We start from the raw sequence: 24,244 nt of genomic DNA on the forward strand, positions 1-24,244 counted from the left end.
GAGCCTTCGTCAGTTACCGTAGGACTTGTGGAGACCTCTGAAGTAGGGTAACGAAGTCTCCACTTTAAACTTCCCGACAACCCGTAATATGATTACCACAGCCAGATACGAACACTATAAACACTATTCTACAATTTTCAAGTAGTTTGGGATCCATAGTAAAAAAAAAAAACGCTGTGAAAGCAATGGAAATTACGAGCGCGTCTGATCGTCGCACTGGCACTAGTTCGCTCTTAGTAGTCTGTCATTTATTATTCATAAAACCCCTCACACTTTATATTTCTATTACTATATAACACTTATATATATCTACAGTCTTTATTCATAAGTTTCCTTCAGTAGTATTAGTTTATTGTCACTGTAGGGATTCAATTTCTTTCAGTAAAATAGGTAGCATTCACTTTCTCGTCCTGTATACTGGCATTGAGAGTGAATGTCACTTTCATCTTCACTCTCATAACTCATAGCATTCAGACATGCTAGAGTGAAACTTTCACTTTCATTACTCCTAGGGTATATACTTGTATTCTTATAATACTACTCATTTACATTTCTATTTACGTTCTCTATTTTATTTACGTTATTTACATTTCTATTTTATTTACACTGTGTTGTGCACTGTCACTTGAAATAACTTATAAAACTGTTTTCCATTGTTCACGTATATTTACATTCATTACTTTCACTTGCTGTTTACACATTATTTACACATTATTTACAATTCCACTTGCACTGTTTTACTCAATAGAAAGATCGTAGTCACTCTTTTATCAATTGTCAGCCCTTTACCTCTTTCCACACGAGGTTTAGTAGGGGGTAAAGGTCACAGGGCTATTTGCATGGGGGTGAAAAAAGGCCTTGAAGCCAGCAAGAAGAAACATACGTACTCTCACTTCGGAAGTTGAGAGTAACCTGATAACGGAGGGCTAGCGTGGAGGCCTGCTAAGGGGTTATTCAGGGTTACCAATATTACTTCTTGAAACAGCTAAGTCTAGCACTGATATGATTGGCAGGAAATCTAGACAATACATTATAAATTTGGTAGTTCCAGGTGAATGTAAATATCACTTAGGCTTCTCCCTTCCCTCCTTACATGTATATTTATTTCGAAAATAGATTAGAGGCCTACTTAGGAGATATATTTTCAGAGCTACCAATGTTAGATCTTGAAACATCTTTGTTTAGCACTGATATGATTGGCAGGAAATCTAGACAATACATTATAAATTAGGTAGTTCCAGGTGAATGTAAATATCACTTAGGCTTCTCCCTTCCCTCCTTACATGTATATTTATTAAGAAAATAGATTATAGGGCATATTTCAAGGGGGAAAAAAACAGCGAAAATTAGCAAACGAGTGCACGAGAGGTGTTGTCAGGTGATAATTAGCCAATTCCAGGTGTTTGGCACTCACTTACCTTATGTCTTTCTTGTATATATTATTTGGTATAAGAATAGGACATAGGGCTTATTTCAATGGATGCAATCAGTGAAAAATTCCAGGGAAGATTTACTTAGCGTAGCACGGCCGGGCAGGCGAGAGGATAGGGTAATGGAGGGGGGGTAGGGAGGGGAGTCAAGAACGGGGAGAAATGGCTAAATTGTCAACAATGGATGGGAGTACAGATGAGATTAGGAGTGCTGACTAGTGTTGGACATTGGCAGTACTGATAGATGATACAAGCCCCCACTTGGAAGCCCGGGTGAATTCAAAATAACACAGAATCACAAAAGCGACGCCCCGCGGTATGATCCCTTGCTCCCAAGCGTCACGAAAGTGACGCCCCGCAGTTAAGGGGTTAATGTCCTTTATTGGTGTGAATAGGGTGTTAGGAGCTATGCATGTGCAGTAGGAAGGTGTTTTTCTGAGTTAGGCTAGGTTAGGGTCCATAACTACCAGTCCAGGAGCCAGTCACCAGAATGTTTATTAATGTATGAACATACTTCTAAACCCTCATTTTATGTTTCTTTTGCATTTATTTCAGTCATTTATGCGCCTTATTGGTGTGATTTGGGTCTTAAATAGGTGCTATGCATGTCCAGAGGGAGTTGTATACGTGTTTCTCTGAGTTAGGGTCCATAAGTACAAGTCCATAAGCTGGGGCCCAATATCCGGACAGAACCAATATCCGGACCTACCTATGGCTCTATTACGTCGGATATTGGAGTGATTACTGTACTTTCTCCCAATTCCACACTATCAACAGTTAGGGTGTTTTTCACTGCTATCAAAACTTCTCCTCCCAGTTTTTCTTTTCTATCTCTTCTCCATAGTTTGTACTTCTCATTGCCCATTTCGATTTCAATATTCTCTCTTAGTTTGGTCTCTACGAAGCACATAATGTCTGGCTCACTTACCCTCAAGAAATCATCTACAGTACCCTCACGTCCAACACGTGCTTGTCCAGCAAGATTCGCATCCAGCACAGAGAGCAAAAAATTAGTACAATTTAATACGATTTAATTACTGTAACATGGGTGCATTAGCATAACACGGATGGAGCTCCGAGAAGTGGGCGAAATCTGCAGAGTTCGCCTCTAGCACGATCACCCTCGGTCCAACACGGTCATACTGGACATTCCTGTGACACAACTGATCAAAACTTCCGATCAAGTAGCCTCCCCAACCCGCTATTGTGACGTGATTGTGATGTCGCCCAATTAAAAACACTTCTGCTCTCACATGATGTTTTGTTTAAATTTCTCCTGCCACAGCACCACTCAGTCGCATAATTTGCATTGGATGGTGCTTTTTTCTCGCTGCATTTTCTGCCCTTGCTACTGCATTTTACCCTGCTCATGATGCCTAAGAAGCTTTCTGAGAACCCCAAGAAGTAGCGACACCTCCTTCAGGCCATCGAGCTAGAAATCATCAAGAGGAAGAAGAAAGGGGAGAGGAATGTGGACGTCGCCAAGGCCTATGACGTGAATAAAGCCAGCGTGAGGACCATAATAAAAAACCAAGACAAGATCTTCCAGCAAAAGGAGGAAGAGAGAAGAGTGCTAGGACAGGCAGAAGCAGGACCTTCCATGGATGTGGATGAGGATAGTGATTCTGAGTGTAATTTCGAAGGATTTATGAGGGAGGTTGAGGAGGAGCAACAGCCATTACCCGCTAGTGACGTCAGCAGCCATCCTCCGGGGACCCAGTAGGACTACCTACAGCCTCGGATATCACCTTCCATTCCCAGAAAGCCCACCAACACTATCCTAAAAGGTTAGTTATCATTCACTGTACAGTATCATTTATTATAATTACAGTAATACCAATATATGTACAGTATAGGTATCTATCTATCTATTGCCAGATGCCTCAATCCCGTACGGGGTGGCCACAAATCGCCTCCATGTCGCCCTGTCCCCTGCCATTTCACTGCCCTGCTCCCAACTCACACCCCCCTCTCTCATATGTATAGGTATATGGTAGGTATTTAGGGTGACTTTTCCTAAGGCTGCTGACATAAGTCATTTTTCCCCATAAGCTCTGTTGTTTGTCCAACACGTTTTTGGTCCAACACAGGACCCGTGCATGACAATATTACCATGTTGGACGTGAGAGTACTGTATTTCTAGCCTTGCTGTGTATGTGTGTGTATGTATGTGTGTGTATGTGTGTGTGTGTGTGTGTGTGTGTGTGTGTGTGTGTGTGTGTGTGTGTGTGTGTGTGTGTGTGTGTGTGTGTGTGAGAGAGAGAGAGTGAGAGAGAGAGAGAGAGATGCACTTAGATCTGAGCTTTAAAGGGATTGAGCAAAGTTTGTAATGTCCTGCCTTTTTACCATATTATATCCTACATTTCCTTAAACTTGTGAATATTTTTAGCACACACAACCTCGTCCAGCATGCAGTTCCATGCACCTATAGATCTTATTGGAAACCTGTGCTTCCTCAAAGCTTTATCTCCTCTTCTCTTATTTGTTGTAATTTCCTATTGTGATTTCTTGATCTTCTAGTCATCAGTATTGCTGTACACTGTTTTCCATGTACATGACTTACAGACTGGTACACCACAGGGTGGTGCCGATCTGCCTGGTTACACAAACATTCCTCTACTCCATCCCAGTCTGCTGAATGAGGATGGTGAACTGATGGAGAAAGGCAATCCTAGCCTGCAGTCCATCTGGTTCACATTCATATGAACCTGGGGGAACAACAACAACAACAAAGTGGGATTGTAAGTTCCTGTAGAATATTTCTCTGCAGAAGGTGAATGTGTACACCATAGAGCGACTGCTTAAACAAACGGACCATACATTCATTAATGGTTATTGTAAAGTCACTCATTTCACAACGTGGGGGAAACCATAAGACCTGTTCAATACTGCAATCACCTAAGACAGTGGCATTAGGCTACAAGTCTTAGGATGATAGACACCCCTACCCATAAAAAAAAAAAAAGCAACGGAAAACTTAACACTTCTATCAAAGTCTTAAAACAACTGAATAAATACTGTACTATAAAGCTTAGCATAAAATTATGACACTATACAGTTTCACCAACTTACCTTTGTACAGTTGGATGAAAAGGACAAGAAGGTTTCCTTACAGCCAGGGAACTTCAGTCGTTCACTTCCAAAACTCTTGATATGTGTGTACCAGCGAAGTAAATGAGGAAGGTCCTTGTGAGGAGCGGATTCAAACTGGAGGAACAGGGCTGTGTCAGACTGAGTGGCAGTAAATCCCTTGACGTAGCTATATTTTATGAAGTGTTCATCAAGTACTGCTTCCTCTAGCTTGGTGATGGGCATTCTCTGAAAATTTTAAATATATAAAAAGTGCACATATATAAATGTATAAACATATACTGCACACAAATATATGTATATATATACACTAGAGTATGTAAGCACGGAACGCGAGCTCACAGTACGCGAATTTCATTGTATGCAAGGACCTATTTTTTATCAAATTTTAGTGTATTTTTTAATAGTATGCAAATTGAACTCGTAATAGGAGAGACAGCAACAAAGACTGGCCCAAATCCAGGGTTACCCCAAGGCCAATGCAGAGCAGGAGACCACAGCAGAACAGCCAGCACCACCAGTGATGGAGAGTGGAGACTTGTCAATGATGGAGATCAGCCAGGTAATGTGTGCCCTAGATAAATTCAAGGAAGAATTCAATGACACTGAACACTGTCAGTTGCAAGTGGAGGAAGTGATGACTTCACTGGACAGAACCTACCACTACTACACAGACAGGCACAACCAGGAGGTTAACAGAAGGAACCAAACCCTCATCACCCGCTACCTGTGGCCTCAAGAAAGTCAAGAATCACTACCTTCAACATCAGAAAAGCCATTTCCTGGGGAGGATCAAGAGGACAATGTGATGTCTGAGGTGTCAGTCAATAGACTTTGAAGGGTTTATGAACAAAGTGAGTGCACTAGCTAGTGAAGGTGTCGAAAGCGCTGGTGACGAGAGTGGTGACGAAGGTGGTGCGTCGGGTGGTGCAGGAAGTGCACACTAGGTGCCTCACCCTGCCTCGGATCCCTTTCTTACGTCCAACAAGTCTGTTGTCCTCTTGGGTTAAGGTGAGCAGCCATATTCTTGTTGGTTTAGTTAAGCCATATCCTTGTTGATTTAGTAAAGCTGTAATCTTGCTGGTTTACTTTATCTTAGGTAATATGTCTTAGATAGTTTCCCTGCACAGTACAATACTTAGGTCTGAAAGGAGTCTCAAGGGTTACCGATGAAGGGGGGTGCTGCCTATATGTAATTTTTCCCATAAGTTATGTATTCACAGTATGCGAATTTCTAGTAAGCGACCTCCTCTGCTGCCCATAAACTCGCGTACTGTATGTACCTACTGTATATTAAATACCGTATAAAAATATTTTCATATATGGTATATATAAATAGTGTCAACGGGGGTGATTCGGACCATCGAGTGGTCCAGGTTGATTTGGTCCACCTTCCTATTTCAGTCAGGTCCACCTTCCTATTTCAGTCACTGGTATCTAGATATGTGACATATATATAGTTTTGAACACCCAGTGTAGTAAAGCAACTATTTTCACATTTACAGGGTGACTTTGAATGTGAAATCTGATGTGTTACAGAACTAAGGAACCAGAAAGGAAATAAGGCAAAAATGGCACAAAACAAACATGTCAGCGAACGTTGGTTACAAAATCAGCACTTTTGACAAACTTTGTTCCTAGGCAAAATGGAATGGGTCAGTCTCTATAAAAATTATGCCATATATATAATAGTTTGTTGTTTCTAATTTATCATAAAACAATAAGAAAAGCTCTAGCTCTTCCTTTTTTTTTTTTTTTTTTAATCAATTTTCAGTTTTGGACCATAATCATCCTAGTCAAAATTCATCGCTGGGGTGATTGTGGTCCAGCTCCATTATCAAAATAATGAGTCAGAAATTGAAGACATCCTTGCTGCTGCAGTTAGGAAGCCTCCAGTAAGATCCACTGCAGCTGCTTCTGGGAAGAAGGTTCGAAGGAGAATAATTCCAGTAGCAAGGGTTATAACAAGTGATGAATTTATAGATGAAATGGAAAAGAGAGAAAAAGAAATGCCGAAAAAAATTGCAAGAAAGGTCAGGGAAAGAAAAGGATGATTGAAGAAGTTGAGAACGAAGATGTAGAGGAAGAAGGACTAAATCCCGTAGTATCCTACAGTGAGAGTGAAGAGGAGCCTAGCAGTGAGAGATCAGATATGAAAGAGATGAAACATGAAACAAAAAAGCAAACAGGAAAATACTGTTCAGATATACAGAGAAACATTCCTCTGAATAAATACTATGCAATGTACTTTGACAAAAAGGACTATGTTGGATGGGTGACAGATATAAACGATGATGATGTAACCCTAAAGCTCTTGTATAATAAGCCAAATACCAGTCATTATGACTGGCCTCTCAGGGATAACATCACCTCTGTCCAACAAAAATTTATTTTTCATGGTCCCTTGGATGTAAGAGCCACAGCGTCTTTCACCTACATGAGCTTCAAATGTTGTGTAGCTAAATCAGCATAGGTACTACCTATCTAAATAAACCAATTAGCTGGCTTTTTTTTTTTTTTTTTTTTTTAATGGGCAGTGGAATTTAACCTTTTTGCTTGTTGGGAGTGCTTAGCTATTTTTTAAAAAGAATTAGTTGATTTTCAACATGTGAACAAAAACCCATTCTGTAATGAATTTAAACTTTATTTCATTCAGGCTAACAACAGAAGCTTTTATTTAGGGTAACCCTATATTTCTTTTTTCAGCTATGGGAGCACCCTAGGACTCTGTAAGTACATTGAGCTAAGAAATATAACCAAGGAAACAAACTAGCTAGCTACTAAAAGTAAAAATATGTTTTTTTCTTGTGGTCCATAATCACCCTTTAGTGCTGACCATATCACCCCATTTTTGTTGCATAATGTGATCCATATTTCTGGGTATGTAACTACAGTATATAAATTGTACAGGAAAATAACTGAAATTATATTGTCATACAGGTACTGATCCACTTATGTTTGTATTAAAATTTGGGCCTTTTAGTTCAATAAATATGGAACTAAATAAAAGTTTGTCACAACCCGGTCCAAATCACACCGGTCGACGTATATAGTACAGACATTATCGATCCATGTATCTATGCATGTATATCTACAATATATATATCTATATCCATCTACCTATGCCTGTATACCTACAATATATATATCTATATCCATCTATCTAATATATATATATATATAAATACTGTATATGTATACGTACAGTAATCCCTCCACAACCCAACATAATAGAGCCAAAGGCATGTCCGGGACTTGGTCTTGTCCAGGACTTGGGAAAATGCCCCCTGGACAGGTACTTATGGACCCTAACCCACCTAACTTTGAAAGCCACATAAATAACTCCCTACCAGACATGCACAGCACCTATTTAACCCATTGACCGCGGCTGTATCATATATGATATCTGAGTCCAAATGGCTCTGGCTGCAGCTGTATCATATATGATTTCCTGCTTTCAAAAATTCCGCAGTCAGAAATGGCACAAAATAAATCAGCTATCAACTCAGGGACCTTACAGAATATTGCCATACATACACTATGCATTTTTACGAGGTGCAGAACTCAGCTCAGTTACCTACAAAATGTTGAAGGTAAAGGTATGAAATCTTCTCCATGCCACCGCTAGCAGTAGCCCAAGCAAATATTGGTGAAATCTCTGGATGAGTCTAATGACCTAAAACCAAGCAAGCAGTGTACCGATGCGGTTAAAATTGCAAACAAGCTAGTGGGTTTTATTGGAAGAACTTTCGAGTTTAAATCGGAAAAAGTCATACTTGCCTTGTACAACTCGCTACTGCGCCCCCATCTTGAGTATTGTGTGCAATTCTGGTATCCGTACTACAGAAAGGACATTGAAAAATTAGAGAAAATTCAGCGAAGAATCACAAAAATGACACCACGACTTACGAATAGAAACAAACCATATGAGGAACGCCTTGAATAACTTAAATTATTTAGCCTAACGAAGCGCAGGTTAAGAGGAGACCTTATTGAAGTTTTCAAAATCATGAAGGGCTATGACAACTTAGACATGAATAAATATTTTGATATAGACCGGTCGAGTTAAACCAGAAGAAATGGCTGCAAAATCATGGGAAAGCGATTCCAATCCCACGAAGCAAAATACTTCTTCTTTAACAGAGTTGTAAATATCTGGAACAGATTACCCTCAGATACCGTGAACAGTATCTCAATTGAGACATTCAAAAACAAATTAGACAAGTGTTTGCACGAAAATCCTCAGCTGACTCTTTTTTCCGTCCGAATAACTTGCTTTTATAGCTACGGTACATGTAAGTTCATGCCCCTTTAGTCTACAAGACACCCCGTAAACAATGTACCCGTACATAGTGTTGCATCACGATATTATACATTTTCAATTTATTCAGTGCAAACAAAGCAATATAAGCACAGATTAGGATCTGCACAGATAACCCTGAGTTAACGGTCACTACTCTTACTTTCGACCTGTGATGGGCTGTGGATCACTGAGGGTCCATGTTAGTCAAGTGACCACCATCGGGATTTTTTTAATGTACCAGGGGTCACTGCTTCAGGATGAAACTTGTGTACTTGTCCCATATGGGAGAGTTCCCTGTCTCAGTGGAGTGAACGGAGCTAGGGCCTGATTGACTGCTGTCTACCTTAAAAGCGCCAGGCAAGGCTGCCGCACCACCCCTAAACATCCACACTATGCAGTCCTCTCGTGTCTACAGGGCACCCCGTAAACTTAACATACCGTCACGTCACGTCATTATACGTTTTTCGATTTACCCAAAGCAAATGAGGTAATATACAGTAAGCACAGATTAGGATCTGCACAGATAACCCTGAGTTAATGGTCACTACTTTTACTTTCGACCTGTGATGGGATGTGGATCACTGAGGGTCCCTGTTAGTCAAGTGACCACCATCGGGATTTTTTTAATGTACCAGGGGTCACTGCTCCAGGATGAAACTTGTGTACTGTCCCACTTGGGAGAGTTCCTTGTCTCAGTGGAGTGAATGGAGCTATTGCCTGATTGATTGCTGCCTACCTAAAAAGCGCCAGGGAAGGTTGCCACACCACCCCTAAACATCCACTCTGTGCATTGCACATCCACACTGTGCACTGTGCAGTCCCCTTTTATCTAAGACACCCGTCCTATATACTTTTCAATCTCCCCAATGCAAAGAAAGCAATATAAGCACAGATTAGGATCTGCACAGATAACTCTGAGTTAACGGTCACTACTCTTACTTTCGACCTGTGATGGGCTATGGATCACTGAGGGTCCCTGTTAGTCAAGTGACCACCATTGGGATTTTTTTAATGTACCAGGGGTCACTGCTTCAGGATGAAACTTGTGTACTTGTCCCACATGGGAGAGTTCCTTGTCTCAGTGGAGCAAACAAAGCTAGGGCCTGATTGACTGCTGCCTACCTTAAAAGCGCCAGGCAAGGCTGCCGCACCACCCCTAAACATCGACACCATGAAGTGTGTAGCTTCCACGTTATGTCCACAGACTTCCCATTAACTCAATGTAACGGTTTATAATGTCATGCCGTAACTATTATTTAATTGTTTACTTTCTCTTTCAGGTTACTCTATCGGGTAGCTTATATATAAAGTATTATAGAATGTGACTTTTCCTTTCCAGTGTTTCCTATAAAATTTCCATGTCAGTTTTTCCATGCTGCATGGTGGTTTTTCTCACTTTTTCCTGGAGGGTTTGGTGGTGGGGGGAGCCTTCTTGCTTTACTATCCTTATCCTTCAGCATGTAGAGTTAGATCTTGTAGTCATAGTTTTCTCTAACAAGCAGCCTCGAAAGGACCATAAGGTCTGTTGCTGTTTGCTTTCCTGTGTGTAATCCTGTGTGTAATGATGGTGATCTGTTGTTAGATGATGACAATGATGGTTCAGATGCTGATTTACACCTTATCTGATCGCAAGATTGACACTGACAACACAGTGCAACCATAACACATAGTTCGCCCGCCACCACCACACAGGAAATATTTATTAGGGTACTTCACGGACCTGTATCAGAGGTAATTTTTTTGTTTGCTATATTATGTTATATACCATCGAACTCGGGATTTTTTTCTCTATCTTTTGACAATATTATTTTTTTTCTAATATTTTTTTCTAAATATTTGAAAACTGCCGCACACAGGATGTACGTCAACAAACGGATGCAGTGAATGGGTTAAGACCCTATTCACACAAATATGGGACAGAAAACATGAAATAAATGAAAAGGACCAGTGAATGAGAAATTAGAAGTATGGAAAGTATTTAGGAATGTACAGGGTACTTATGACGTGTCCATGGCCATCGAGAAGATTAACCCGCCTCCTCTCAGACTCTGACAAGGGTGAAGATGCACTTGAAGCATGTACAGTAATCCAGTGTTGCGCTGCACTTAATCCTTTGCACCCTGAATTCTAATTTCTTAATGCTGCACATTCTTTTCGTACTTGCACGGCACTTGAAAAACGCCAATGTTGCACTCTGCACTTAATTCTTTGCACTCTGACTTCTAGTTTCTTAACACTGCACAACACTGTAAATTCCCATGTGGTCTAGCGGCGAGTTTTTATTGTTTATTCACCATCAGAGTCAGAGAGTACCCGTAGGTGTTGCAGGTGGCCGAGGGGCGCGAGGGACACATCGCTGGGACATGGTGATGGGCTACCCACTACACACAACTCCAAAGATAGCCGCAAACTCACATCCATTGGCGACTCCACCATGGCCGATGTGCTGGGCTGTGCCTCAGAGGTGAAAGGCATGTCTTGGTTAGTCAGTGGTGTGGAGCCAGGGCTGGGCATGGTGGGGGTCACGGGCCTGAAGAAGGTGTCAATGGTTGATTGACGTAAGGAACGGCGTTTCTGGTGATTATGATGCGTTGCCTAAAAGCACGCACTTCCTCCACAAGTCCCAGGGGCCCCATCTCCCTGCTACAGTCCAGGTGTTCAAGTTAGTCCAGAAAGAACTCAACATGCTCCCGGAGTGTGCCCAGCCTGGGAACGGCTGGAGTAGTGGCATGCTGAGAGGAGTCCAAATCATCCTCGCTGTCCTCGTCAGAATCTTCCAGCTGGGTACTTGTACCTCCAACTGGAGATGTGATCTCGATATCAGATGTGATCAGCTTTTCTTGCGTTTATAGCACTTTCAGAGTGCTTAGGCCTAACTAAAGTTAGTTTGGAACCACATGCTCAGAGTTCTGAGATGAAATTAGGAGCAAGGAAATAAGCAAACAAACCCTTTTCATCACAGCTATCAGTCTGATCATTTGCATTTAACCCATTCACTGCATCAGTGTTTGTTTACATGTATATTCTGTCTGTGGCAGTTTTCAAATATGTAGAAAAAAATATATAAAAAAAAAAACAATACTGTCAAAAGATAGAGGAAAAAATCACGAGTTCAATGGTATATAACAGAATACAGCAAACAAAAAATTACCCCCAAAACAGGTCCTTGGAGTAGGAAATATTCCCTGTGCAGTGAAGCAAGGCGAACAATGTGTTGTGGTTGCACTGTGTCGTCAGTGTCAATCTTGTGCCAATCTTGCTATCAGATAGGATGTAAATCAGCATCTGAACCATGACTGTCATCATCTAACAACGTATCACTATCATCACTACACTCATCTAGAGATTTCATCGAATATTTGCTTGGGCTACTGCTAGCGGTGGCATGGAGAAGATTTCGTACCATTACTTTCGGCGTTTTGTAGGTAACTCAGCTGAGCTCTGCTCCTCGAAAAAATGGATAATCCACGTATGCCAGTACTCTATATGGTGCCATGAGTTGCTAGCTAATTTATTTCATGCCATTTCTGACGGCAGAATTTTTGAAAGCAGGAAGGTGTGTGCAGGATATTTATAGAAGAAATATGTGCAGCATATGATGTGGTGTGTGGGGTGAAGAGAAGACAGGGGGGTGCAAGGAACAGCGTGGTGGAATGAAGAGGTGAGACAGGCTGTGGCACATAAGAAGAGCGCATACAATGAATGGATGAGAAACAGGGGCGTGGAAGAAGTTGAGAGGCGGAAGAGAGAGTTATATGTAGAAAGGAAGAGAGAGGTGAAAAGATTAGCAAGAGACAGTAAGAAGACAGTGGATGAGGAATTTGGAAGGAATCTCAGTGTAAACTGGAGGGACTGTAAGAAAATGTTCTGAAAAGAGGTGAAGAGAGTAAGACAGGGTGGCAGTGAAGTTAGCAGGGGAGTGAAAGACAAAAATGGTAGATTACTAGTGGCGAAGGGAGAAAAAGTGAGCAGATGGAGAGAACACTTTAAGGAATTGTTGAACATAAAGGATGGAAGTAATGAGAGTATAAGTGGCTGGGGAATGGCTGGGAGAAGGAGGGAGGTGAGAAGACAGGAAGAAATCAGTAGGATGGAAGTTGTGGAAGCAATGAAGAAAGTCAAAATGGTGAAAGCCCCAGGAATTGATGGAGCGTGTGGTGAAATGGTGAAGAATGGGGAAGAGAGAGTAGCCAGGAGAATGGATGTAGAAGATGTGCAGATTGGCCTGGGAGGAAGGTAGTTTCCCAAAGGATTGGAAGTAAAGTATAATTATTCCCTTGTACAAAGGGAAAGTGGAAAAAGTAGTGTGTTGTATTCATAGGGGCATTTGTCTTCTTAGTGTAACAGGAAAAATATATGGTAGGATACTTATTGACAGAGTTAAGGAAATAACAGAGGAATTAGTTGAAGAAGAACAGGGAGGCTTTAGGAAGGGAAGAGGTTGCGCAGATCAAATATTCATTCTTAGATCTTTAGTGGAAAGGTTTCCACAGAAGGGATAGAAGTTGTATGTGGCCTTCATGGATTTGGAGAAAGCATATGACAGGGTGGATACACAACGATTGTGGAAAATATTAAGAATATATGGAGTAGTTGGAAAGCTGCTGAACGCTATGAAAAGTATGAAGAGAGAAACCTGATTTGTACACAAGAAAAATCATCCAATATACTGTGTTGCCAATATGCCGGGAATCGAACCCGGTATATATAGGATGACTGTGAGAAGAGTATGTATGAAGGTGCTATGGCTGCAGTGCGTGTGGATAGTGAACTGAGTGAATTTTCCTATTTGAAGGTTGGGTTGAAACAGGGATGTGTCATGCCTCCATGGTTATTCAATCTGTACATGGATGGGGTTATAGAAGAGATACAAGGTAGGGCGGTGGATGTTGGAGTGGCCCTAATGAGAGAGGTCAGTATTTGGAAACTCCCTGCATTGTTGTTTCCAGATGATACTGTGATGTTAAGTGAAGACGAAGGGGAGCTGCAAGGCTAGGTGAATGAGTTTGGGAGAGTGTATATGAAATGGTAGGGAAGAGTAAACTTATGGTCTTTGAGAGAAGTGAAGTCAGTGAATGTACAGTGAGGATGGATGATCAGGAAATGGAAAATGTGAGTACTGTACATTTAAGTACCTCAGTAGTGTGATGAGTAAGGATGGAAGTTTGGGAGGTGAAGTGCTTGAAAGGGTACAACAAGGAAGAAAGGTCGCTGGTTCCTTGAAAGCAGTCATAAGAAACATGGAAGTGAGCATGGAAGTGAAAAAGTTACTACATGACAGTACTGTGATACCAACTGTAATGTACGGAAGTAAAACTTGGGATGCTGTTGGAGGGACACAAGTCAAGAGTGAGAGCAGGAAGAAAGGTTGCTGGTTCCTTGAAAGCAGCGATAAGAAACAGTGAAGTGAGCATAGAAGTGAAAAAGTTACTACATGACAGTATTGTGATACCAACTCTAACGTATGGAAGTGAAAATTGGATGTTGTTGGAGGGACACAAGTCAAGAGAGAGCAGTGGAAATGAGTTATTTGAGAGAGGCTTTTGCAGTCACATGGAGAGACAGACAGAGAAACGAGGATGTTAAAGAGCGTTGTGGATGTGATAGGAAGCGTCAGGAGAAACACAATGAGGTAGTTGGACCATGTGAAGAGGATGGAGAGTGAGAGACTGATGAGGAGAGTATGTGAGTGAGGTGGAGGGGGGGATAGGAAGGGGGAGGCCAAGGATGAGATGGAGGGATAGAGCTAAGAGATATATGAGAGAGGGGGGTGTGAGTTAAGTGCAGGGCAGTGAAATGGCGGGGGAGAGAGCGATGTAGAGGTGATTTGTTTGTGGTTAAGGCATCTGGCAATATATATATATATATATATATATATATATATATATATAGATAGATAGATATATATATATAGAAATAGATATATATATAGATATATATATAGATATATATATAGATATATATATAGATATATATCTATCTATCTATCTATATATATATATATATATATATAAGAGAGAGAGAGATTGTGCAGGTGCTTGAGGGTGCGACAGTGGATGTATGTGGAATAACTGAAACTAAATGGAGAGGAGAAAGTGTGAGAGAATGGGAGTATGGATGGGGTATATGTGCAGGAGTAGGTGAGAATGAGAGGGCAAAGGAAGGAGTATGTATAGTTGTGAGTAAAAGATGGAAGAAGAGCATAAGACAGTATGGATCACTTGGGTCAAGGACTGTGTGGGTAAAGTTGAAAGTTGGAAAACAAATGTGGATGATTGTGTGTGTGTATGCGCCAACACATGATCGTCCAAGCAGAGTGAGAGAAGAGTTCTGGACAAATGTGCAAGTGTGCATAGAAAAGTTTGGAAGGAATGAGAGAGTGTTTTTGATCAGTGATATGAATGGTAAAGTAGGGAATGTGAAGGTGGATGGAATAGTTCGCGAGTGGAGTGTGCCTGCTGTGACAGATGACAATGGCAGTGCGTTAGTGGACATTTGTGCTGGGAGGGGGTTGGTGACAGTCAATACCCTCTTCAGGCATAAAATGATCCACAGGTATACATTGCGACTGATGAGAAAGGTGGGTGGTGAACTGAACGAAATGAAGGCAATGATTGATTATGTGTGTGTGGATGAATGAATGCGAAGATGTGTAATAGAAGCAAGAGCTTATAGAGGTTGGGGGAGTGGACTTTCTGACCACTACTTGGTGGTGGCCAGAATTAGGATCCAAGTAAGATGGAGAAACAGAAGAAGGAAAAGACGAGAGGAAGGAGTAGTTGCAAGGAGAGTGGAAAGTTTACAAGAGGATGAGAAAAAGGCATAGTATAAGAGAGAAGTGGAGGAACGACTGGGCAAATATGAATTGGAGCAGATGGGGGACATGGAAGGTGTGTGCAGGATATTTACAGAAGAAATATGTGCAGCATGTGATGTGGGTGTGGGAGGAAGAGAAGACGGAGGGGGGTGCAAGGAACAGCATGGTGGAATGAAGAGGTGAGACAGGCTGTGGCACATAAGAAGAAAGCATACAATGAATGGATGAGAAATAGGGGTGTGGAAGAAGTTGAGAGGCGGAAGAGAGAGTTATATGTAGAAAGAAAGAAAGAGGTGAAAAGATTAGTAAGAGAGAGTAAGCAGAGAGTGGATGAGGAATTTGGAAGGAATTTGAGTGTAAAGTGGAGGGACTGTAAGAAAATGTTCTGGAAAGAGGTGAAGAGAGTAAGACAGGGTGGAAGTGAGGTTAGCAGGGGAGTGAAAGATAAAAATGGTAGATTACTAGTGGAGAAGGGAGAAAAAGTGAGCGGATGGAGAGAACACTTTAAGGAATTGTTGAACATACAGGATGGAAGTAATGCGAGTATAAGTGGCCGGGGAATGGCTGGGAGAAGGAGGGAGGTGAGAACTCAGGAAGAAATCAGTAGGACAAAAGTTGTGGAAGCAATGAAGAAAGTTAAATTGGGTAAAGCCCCAGGAATTGATGGAGTGTGTGGTGAAATGCTGAGGCATGGGGGAGAGATAGGCAGTAGTAGAATGGATATGGAAGATGTGCAGATTGGCCTGGAAGGAAGGTTGAGTCAAGGAGGATTGGAAGTCAGGTATAATTATTCCCTTGTACAAAGGAAAAGGGGAAAAAGAAGCGTGTGGTAATCATAGCGGCATTTGTCTTATTATAATAGGAAAAGTGTATGACAGGATACTTATTGACATGGTTAGAGAAAGAACAGAGGAATTAGTTGGAGAAGAACAGGGAGGCTTTAGGAAGGGAAGAGGTTGTGTAGATCAGATATTCATTCTTAGATCTTTAGTGGAAAAGTTTCTAGAGAAGGGAAAGAAGTTGTATGTGGCTTTCATGGATTTGGAGAAAACATATGACAGGGTGGATAGACAAGGACTGTGGAAAGTATTAAGAATATATGGAGTAGATGGGAAGTTGTTGAATGCTGTGAAGAGTATGTATGATGATGCTAAGGCTGCAGTGCGTGTGGATGGTGAACTAAGTGAATTTTTCTCTTTGAAAGTTGGGTTGAAACAGGGATGTGTCATGCCTCCATAGTTGTTCACTCTGTATATGGATGGGGTAATAAAAGAGGTACAAGGTAGGGTAGTGGATGTTGGAGTGGCCCTGGTGAGAGAGGATAGTGTTTGGAAACTCCATGTACTGTTGTTTGCAGATGATTCTGTGTTGTTGAGTGAAGACGAAGGGGAGCTGCAAGGCTTGGTGGATGAGTTTGGGAGAGTGTGTAAGAAACAGAATCTAAAGGTGAATGTAGGGAAGAGTAAAGTGATGGTCTCTGAGAGAGGTGAAGTCAGTGAATGTACAGCGAGGTTGGATGGTGAGGAATTGGAAAATGTGAGTACGTTTAAGTACTGGGGTAGTGTGATGAGTAAGGATGGAGGTTTGGAGGGTGAAGTGCTTCAAAGAGTACAACAGGGAAGAAAGGTTGCTGGTTCTTTGAAAGCAGTGATAAGAAACAGGGAAGTGAGCATGGAAGTGAAAAAGTTACTACATGACAATATTGTGATACCAGCTCTAACATATGGAAGTGAAGCTTGGACGTTGTTGGAAGGATACAAGTCAAGAGTGAGAGCAGTGGAAATGAGTTATTTAAGAGGAGCCTGTGGAGTCACATGGAGAGACAGGCTGACGAATGAGGATATAAAGGAGCGTTGTGGTGTGGATGTGGATGTGATAGGAAGCGTTATGAGGAACACACTGAGGTGGTTTAGCCATGTGGAGAGGATGGAGGGTGAAAGACTGACGAAGAGAGTGTATGTGAGTGAGGTGGAGGGGGGAAGAGGAAGGGGGAGGCCGAGGATGAGATGGAGGGATGGGGTGGAGAGGTATATGAGAGAGGGGGGTGTGAGTTCGGAGCAGGGCAGTGAAATGGCGGGGGACTGGGCGACGTGGAGGCGATTTGTTTGTGGCCACCCCAAACGGGATTGAGGCGTCTGGTAATAGACAGGGAGATAAATATATATATATATATATATATATATATATATATATATATATACAGTAATTACTCCAATATCCGGATCAATAGAGCCATCGGTAGGTTCGGATATTGGTTTTGTCCGGATATTGGGCCCCAGCTTATGGACTTGTACTTACGGACCCTAACACAGAGAAACACCTATACAACTCCCTCCGGACAAGCATGGCACCTATTTAACACCCAAATCACACCAATAAGGCACATAAATGACTGAAATAAATGCAATAGACACATAAAATGTGGGTTTAGAAGTATGTTCATACATTAATAAACATTCTGGTACTTATGGACTCTAACCGAACCTAACCTAACCGAACCTAACCGAACTCTGAAAAACACATTCCTACTGCACATGCATGAGGTAAGTTTAGTATGGAAAGAAGTACAGTATGACACTTTCTGGTAAGTATAGTATGGGAAAAAATACAATATGAAACATTCTGGTAAATATAGTATGGAAAATAGTACAACATGAAACATTTTGGCTACTTACAGCAAGTCCCTGGCCACCTCGATGAATAACCGCCTCCTCTCGGACTCTGACAGTAAGAACGATTTCCTGAAGCACTTGCACTACACTCTTCCTGAAGTCTTGCACTGAACTTAGTCACTAACACACAGAAGTCCGTTCTTTTCACAGTGTTCACTTTAGTCCAAATAATGTTCCATTAAATTTAAGTGTTGCACATTAACTTTTCCCAAGCCATGGCGAAGAGCGTAGGTCTTGTCGCGGTGAGAGACAGGCGGGAAGTGGGGAGGATGCAGCGGCGCTCTATCGGACGTCGGAGGAATGACGAACCAAAACAATGCTCTCACGCGGCGCACGCGGCAAGTTCAAATTACGGACGGCAAAAAATCGATTTTTTTTCCAATTTTTTTGGATTTTCGGACCATTTTGGGAATGTTTGATCCCAGGACGATAAGGTTCGGTTAGTGGGGATGTTCGGTTATTGGGCGTCCGGATATTAGAGGGATTACTGTATATATATTTTATATATATATATTAAATATATATATATATATATATATATATATATATATATATATTTCATATATATTATATATATATATATATATATATATATATATATACACCAGTACCCCCTGGGGGTAAAGGGGTTTTCACAAATACTCCCCCAGTATCCCTGCTTGTTGTACGAGGCGACTTAAAGGGTTGGCAGAGGGTTAATACCCATCCTCGGAAAGCAGCTGACTAAAAAGATGAACAAGAAGCCTCGGACAAGGACTGACAAAAAGATGACGACCAAGGACCGGACAATGGACATGGTATGGATCGCGACATGGAATGTAAGGGGTGCGAATGATGAGGTGAAAGAGAGAGAGAGATTACTAGGCGCTTGAGGGTGCAAAAGTGGATGTGAAGTAACTGAAACTAAATGGAGAGGAGAGAGTGAGAGAGAATAGGAGTATGGATGGGGTATATGTGCGGGAGTAGGTGAGAATGAGAGGGCAAAAGAAGGAGTGTGTATTGTTGTGAGTAAAAGATGGAAGAAGAGCATAAGAGAGTATGGATCACTTGGGTCAAGGATTGTGTGGGTAAGATTGAAAGTTGGAATAGAAATGTGGACGATTGTGTGCGTGTATGTGCAAATGCAAGATCGTGCAAGCAGGGCGAGAGAAGAGTTCTTGACAAATGTGGAAGTGTGCATGGAAAAGTTTGGAAGGAATGAGAGAGTGTTTTTGATCGGTGATATGAATGGTAAAGTAGGGAATGTGAACGTAGATGGAATAGTTGGTGAGTGGGGTGTGCCTGCTGAGACAGATGAGAATGGCAGTGCGCTGGTGGATATTTGTGCCAGGAGGGGGTTGGTGATAGCCAATACCCTATTCATGCACAAAATGATCCACAGGTATACATGGAGCATGATGAGAAGGGTGGGAGGTGAACTAAATGAAAGGAAGGCAATGACTGATTATGTGTGTATGGACGAAAGGATGTGAAGATGTATAATGGATGCAAGAGCTTATAGAAGTTGGGGGAGTGGACTTTCTGACCACTACTTGGTGGTGGCCAGAATCAAGATCCAAGTAAGATGGAGAAATAAAAGAAGGGAAAGACAGGAGGAAGGAGTCGTAGCATGGAGAATGGAAAGGTTACAAGAGGATGAGAAAAAGGCAGAATATAAGAGAGAAGTGGAGGAACAACTGGGTAAATATGAATTGGAGCAGATGGGGGATGTGGAAGGTGTGTGCAAGAATTCACAGAAGAAATATGCACAGCATGTGATGTGGTGTGTGGGGTGAAGAGAAGACGGAGGGGGGGTGTAAGGACCAGCGTGATGGAATGAAGAGGTGAGACAGGCTGTGACTCAAAAGATGAAAGCATACAATGAATGGATGAGAAACAGGGGCGTGGAAGAAGTTGAGAGGTGGAAGAGAGAGGTGAAAAAATTAGTGAGAGAGAGTAAGAAGAGAGTGGATGAGGAATTTCAAATGAATCTGAGTGTAAAGTGGAGGGACTGGAAGAAAATGTTCTGGAAGGAGGTGAAGAGAGTAAGACAGGGTGGCAGTGAAGTTAGATGGGGAGTGAAAGATAAAAATGGTAGATAACTAGTGGAGAAGGGAGAAAAAGTGAGCAGATGGAGAGAACACTTTAAGGAATTGCTGAACATAGAGAATGGAAGTAATGCGAGTATAAGTGGCTGGGGAATGGCTGGGAGGAGGAGGGAGGTGAGAAGACAAGGAGAAATCAGTAGAATAGAAGTTGTGGAAGCAATGAAGAAAGTCAAACTGGGGAAAGCGCCAGGAACCGATGGAGTGTGTGGTGAAATGTTGAAGCATGGGGGTGAGATAGTAGTAGAATGGATGTGGAAGATGTGCAGATTGGCTTCGGAGGAAGGTAGAGTCAAGGAGGATTGGAAGTCAGGTATAATTATTCCCTTGTACAAACGAAAAGGGGAAAAAGAAGTGTGTGGTAATCATAAGGGCATTTGTCTTCTTGGTGAAATAGGAAAAGTGTATGGTAGGATACTTATTGACAGAGTTAGGGAAATAACAGAAGAATTACCGGTAGTTGGAGAAGAACAGGGGGGCTTTAGGATGGGAATAGGTTGTGTAGATCAGATATCCAAGCTTAGAACTTTAGTGGAAAAGTTTCCAGAGAAGGGAAAGAAGTTGTATGCGGCTTTCATGGATTTGGAGAAAGCATATGACAGGGTGGATAGACAAGGATTGTGGAAAGTATTAAGAATATATGGAGTAGATGGGAATAGTTGAATGCTGTGAAGAGTATGTATGATGGTGCTAAGGCTGCAGTGCGTGTGGATGGTGAACTGAGTGAATTTTTCTCTCTGAAGGCTGCGTTGAAACAGGGATGTGTCATGTCTCCATGGTTGTTCAATCTGTACATGGATGGGGTAATAAAGGAGGTACAAGCTAGGGCAGTGGATGTTGGAGTGGCCCTGGTGAGAGAGGGAAGTGTTTGGAAACTATTTGTACTGTTGTTTGCAGATGATACTGTGATGCTACGTGAAAATGAAGGGGAGCTGCAAGGCTTGGTGGATGAGTTTGGGAGAGTGTGTAAGAAATGGAATCTAAAGGTGAATGTAGGGAATAGTAAAGTGATGGTCTTTGAGAGAGGTCAAGTCATTGAATGTACAGTGAGGATGGATGGTGAAGAAATGGAAAATGTGAGTACATTTAAGTACTTGGGTAGTGTGATGAGTAAGGATGGAAGTTTGGAGAGTGAAGTGCTGGAAAGGGTACAACAAGGAAGAAAGGTTGCTGGTTCCTTGAAAGCAGTGAAAAGAAACAGGGAAGTGAAAAAGTTACTACAATACAGTATTGTGATACCAACTCTAACATATGGAAGTGAAGCCTGGACGTTGCTGGAAAGACACAAGTCAAGAGTGAGAGCAGTGGAAATGAGTTATTTAAGAGGAGCCTGTGGAGTCACACAGAGAGACAGGCTGACAAATGAGGATATAAAGGAGCGTTGTGGTGTGGATGTGATAGGAAGCGTTAGGCGGAACACACTGAGGTGGTTTGGCCATGTGGAGAGGATGGAGGGTGAGAAACTGATGAGGAGAGTGTATGTGAGTGAGGTGGAGGGGGGGAGAGGGAGGGGGAAGCCAAGGATGAGATGGAGGGATGGAGTGGAGAGGTATATGAGAGAGGGGGGTGTGAGTTGGGAGCAGGGCATTGGAATGGCGGGGGAAAGGGCGATGTGAAGGCGATTTGTTTGTGGCCACCCCGTACGGGATTGAGGCGTCTGGCAATAGATAACAAAAAATATCTATATATCTATATATATATCTATCTAACTATCTATCTATCTCTATATATATTGTATATAAAATATATATGGTATATATATATATATATATATATATATATATATATATATATATATATTTATATAAAGTATATATATATATATATATATATATATATATATATATATATATATACAGTAAGTATATATATATATATATATATATATATATATATATATATATATACTGTAGTCTGTTATATTTTTCTTCTTATTTCTGGGGTGGGAAATAAAACTTTCTTGTTATTTTCCCCTTTGTTTTTAGGTATGTTCCGCTGTTACAACTCATTTGATTCGTCAGCGTAATGGCAGAAGCAACTGTCCTAACCTAACAGTTTAAACTAAACCTAACCTAACCTAGCTTAACTATACCTTTTAATTTTATGTAACCCAACCTCAAGTTGGGAAATGGGAAATGAAATTCAAATCTGAACTAAGTTTCTTCCATTATGCTGGAAAGAAACCATCTCAGATACAGCTTAAATAATGTGATGATAATATCGGAGGGAGATTTCTCAAAAGGGAAAGGTCATCTACCACCCTGAAAATAGTCAGAAAAATACAGAAAGCAAACTGGTGAAATATGAATTAAATTGGTAAGGCCTTTCTGCTGCTTAAAGTAATGCAAACATTTACCAAAGCCTTTGTTATAGATGCTCATAGAAGAGATAGTATTTAGAATTACCATATTTAAGTTCAGTAATGAGCTTATTAATTTTACTGTCCAATAGTTGTGTGCATTTCCATAAATTTACCCTTTATTCAACAGCAATCCCACACAGGAATATTGATCCAATCATTTGATCATGTTTCAAGGTCTCCACACTGTTATTCAACTACCACTATCTAATAAGCAGCATCTGAATGCTTGTTGCACAACTCCTTCACCTGATGCTAATGTATAAATAAAAGGTCATAATGGCCAATAAAACAAATAACTTTTGGACGAGTTTGCAGAATGATTGCGTCTGATCCAACTCAACCCTATTCTAGAGGTTGGTTCGCAGCAGATCACAGATATCTGTACTGCCGAGTCATGACCAACATCCCAGGATCTGGATTCAATGGCCCAAAGAGAATATCGTCTGATCGTGGCGAAATCTAACGAAATGAAGCCTAAACCAACCTAACACCACTAGTGCTTGACAGCCAGCATTCAAATTTAAAAATGTGCATTAGGAACGTTAAGTATGGCCAGCTACCGGTAGATGTCAGAATATTTACTCGTTCTAAATCCTCATGTATATATTTCAGAGGTAAATTTAAAAAACTGCCCAGCAGCTGTGGCAATCTAGGAACAATAATAACTTGTAAAAGACTCATTTCAATAGAAAATATGGAAAGGCCGCACCTGCTTCGGTGAAGAATTAATGAAAATAAAATATGGTGGCTACAAGTCATAATATCATTGGATGGAGAAAAAAAAAAAAAAAAGGCAAACTAGAAGTACTCCCATTCACTGATGTAAAGGTCATGATGAGGATTAAGTATCATCATTAACAAAATTTTGCAGTTTATATAGTACTGCGGGACAACCACCTACGGAATGGTAGGCAACGAATGTTTTCTTTGGGTTTCGCCGAACTAGACTGTACTGTAAAACTGGGAGGTTCTGTGGCCGCTTTTCTGCAACTCTTGACCTCTTGATATGATAAATTACTACACTTGTGGGAGCTCTTCTACATTTCCACCAAAAATTTTAATAACGTACCAGCTGTATTTGTCAGTTGTCAAGCAGGTGTTCCTATGTAGCTACTGGCAACACTGTATAAAAATAATACTGTAACGCTAAAACTACAAGCCATCCACTTGAGTGGAGGGCAATATTAGCCACAGATCGACGAGAGAAAATAGCGTTACACCTCTTCAACACAGCAGACTACGACCGCTAACATGTGTTTGTGACACTGCTTCTAACTCCAACTCTCACTGTTCGATTATCTTCCTTTCGAGAAGAATTACATGTTTTGGCATTTGATATGAGAAATGAAATAGAATTTCATACAAAAAATACAGAAAGCATGAGGCACTGACTTTCCTATAAACCATACAACAAAAATGTTTTAAGTACAGTACCGAAACCAGGATTTCATTTAAGTTTTAGTGTCATTACGTCTCGCCACCCAGC

General features: G+C 41.2%; 1 protein-coding gene across 2 annotated transcripts in view; it reads right to left on the bottom strand.

Annotated features, from left to right (window-relative positions):
- Window positions 1–23,974, bottom strand: part of TrpRS (Tryptophanyl-tRNA synthetase) — a 413,379-nt gene extending 389,405 nt beyond the window's left edge. For both annotated transcript variants that reach the window (XM_080273391.1, XM_080273390.1), the window contains exons 1-2: window positions 23,828–23,974; window positions 4,503–4,748 (exon numbers count right to left, since the gene is read on the bottom strand). In XM_080273391.1, coding sequence (XP_080129517.1) covers window positions 4,503–4,745 — 243 coding nt within the window. In that variant the 5' untranslated portion in view covers window positions 4,746–4,748; window positions 23,828–23,974. The remainder of the gene's footprint in view (window positions 1–4,502; window positions 4,749–23,827) is intronic.
- Between the last annotated feature and the right edge of the window lie 270 nt (window positions 23,975–24,244).

The sequence above is a fragment of the Coenobita brevimanus genome, chromosome 54 (genome assembly GCF_032717465.1).
Source record: "Coenobita brevimanus isolate Jiangsu-jjx chromosome 54, ASM3271746v2, whole genome shotgun sequence".
Lineage (NCBI taxonomy): Eukaryota > Metazoa > Arthropoda > Malacostraca > Decapoda > Coenobitidae > Coenobita > Coenobita brevimanus.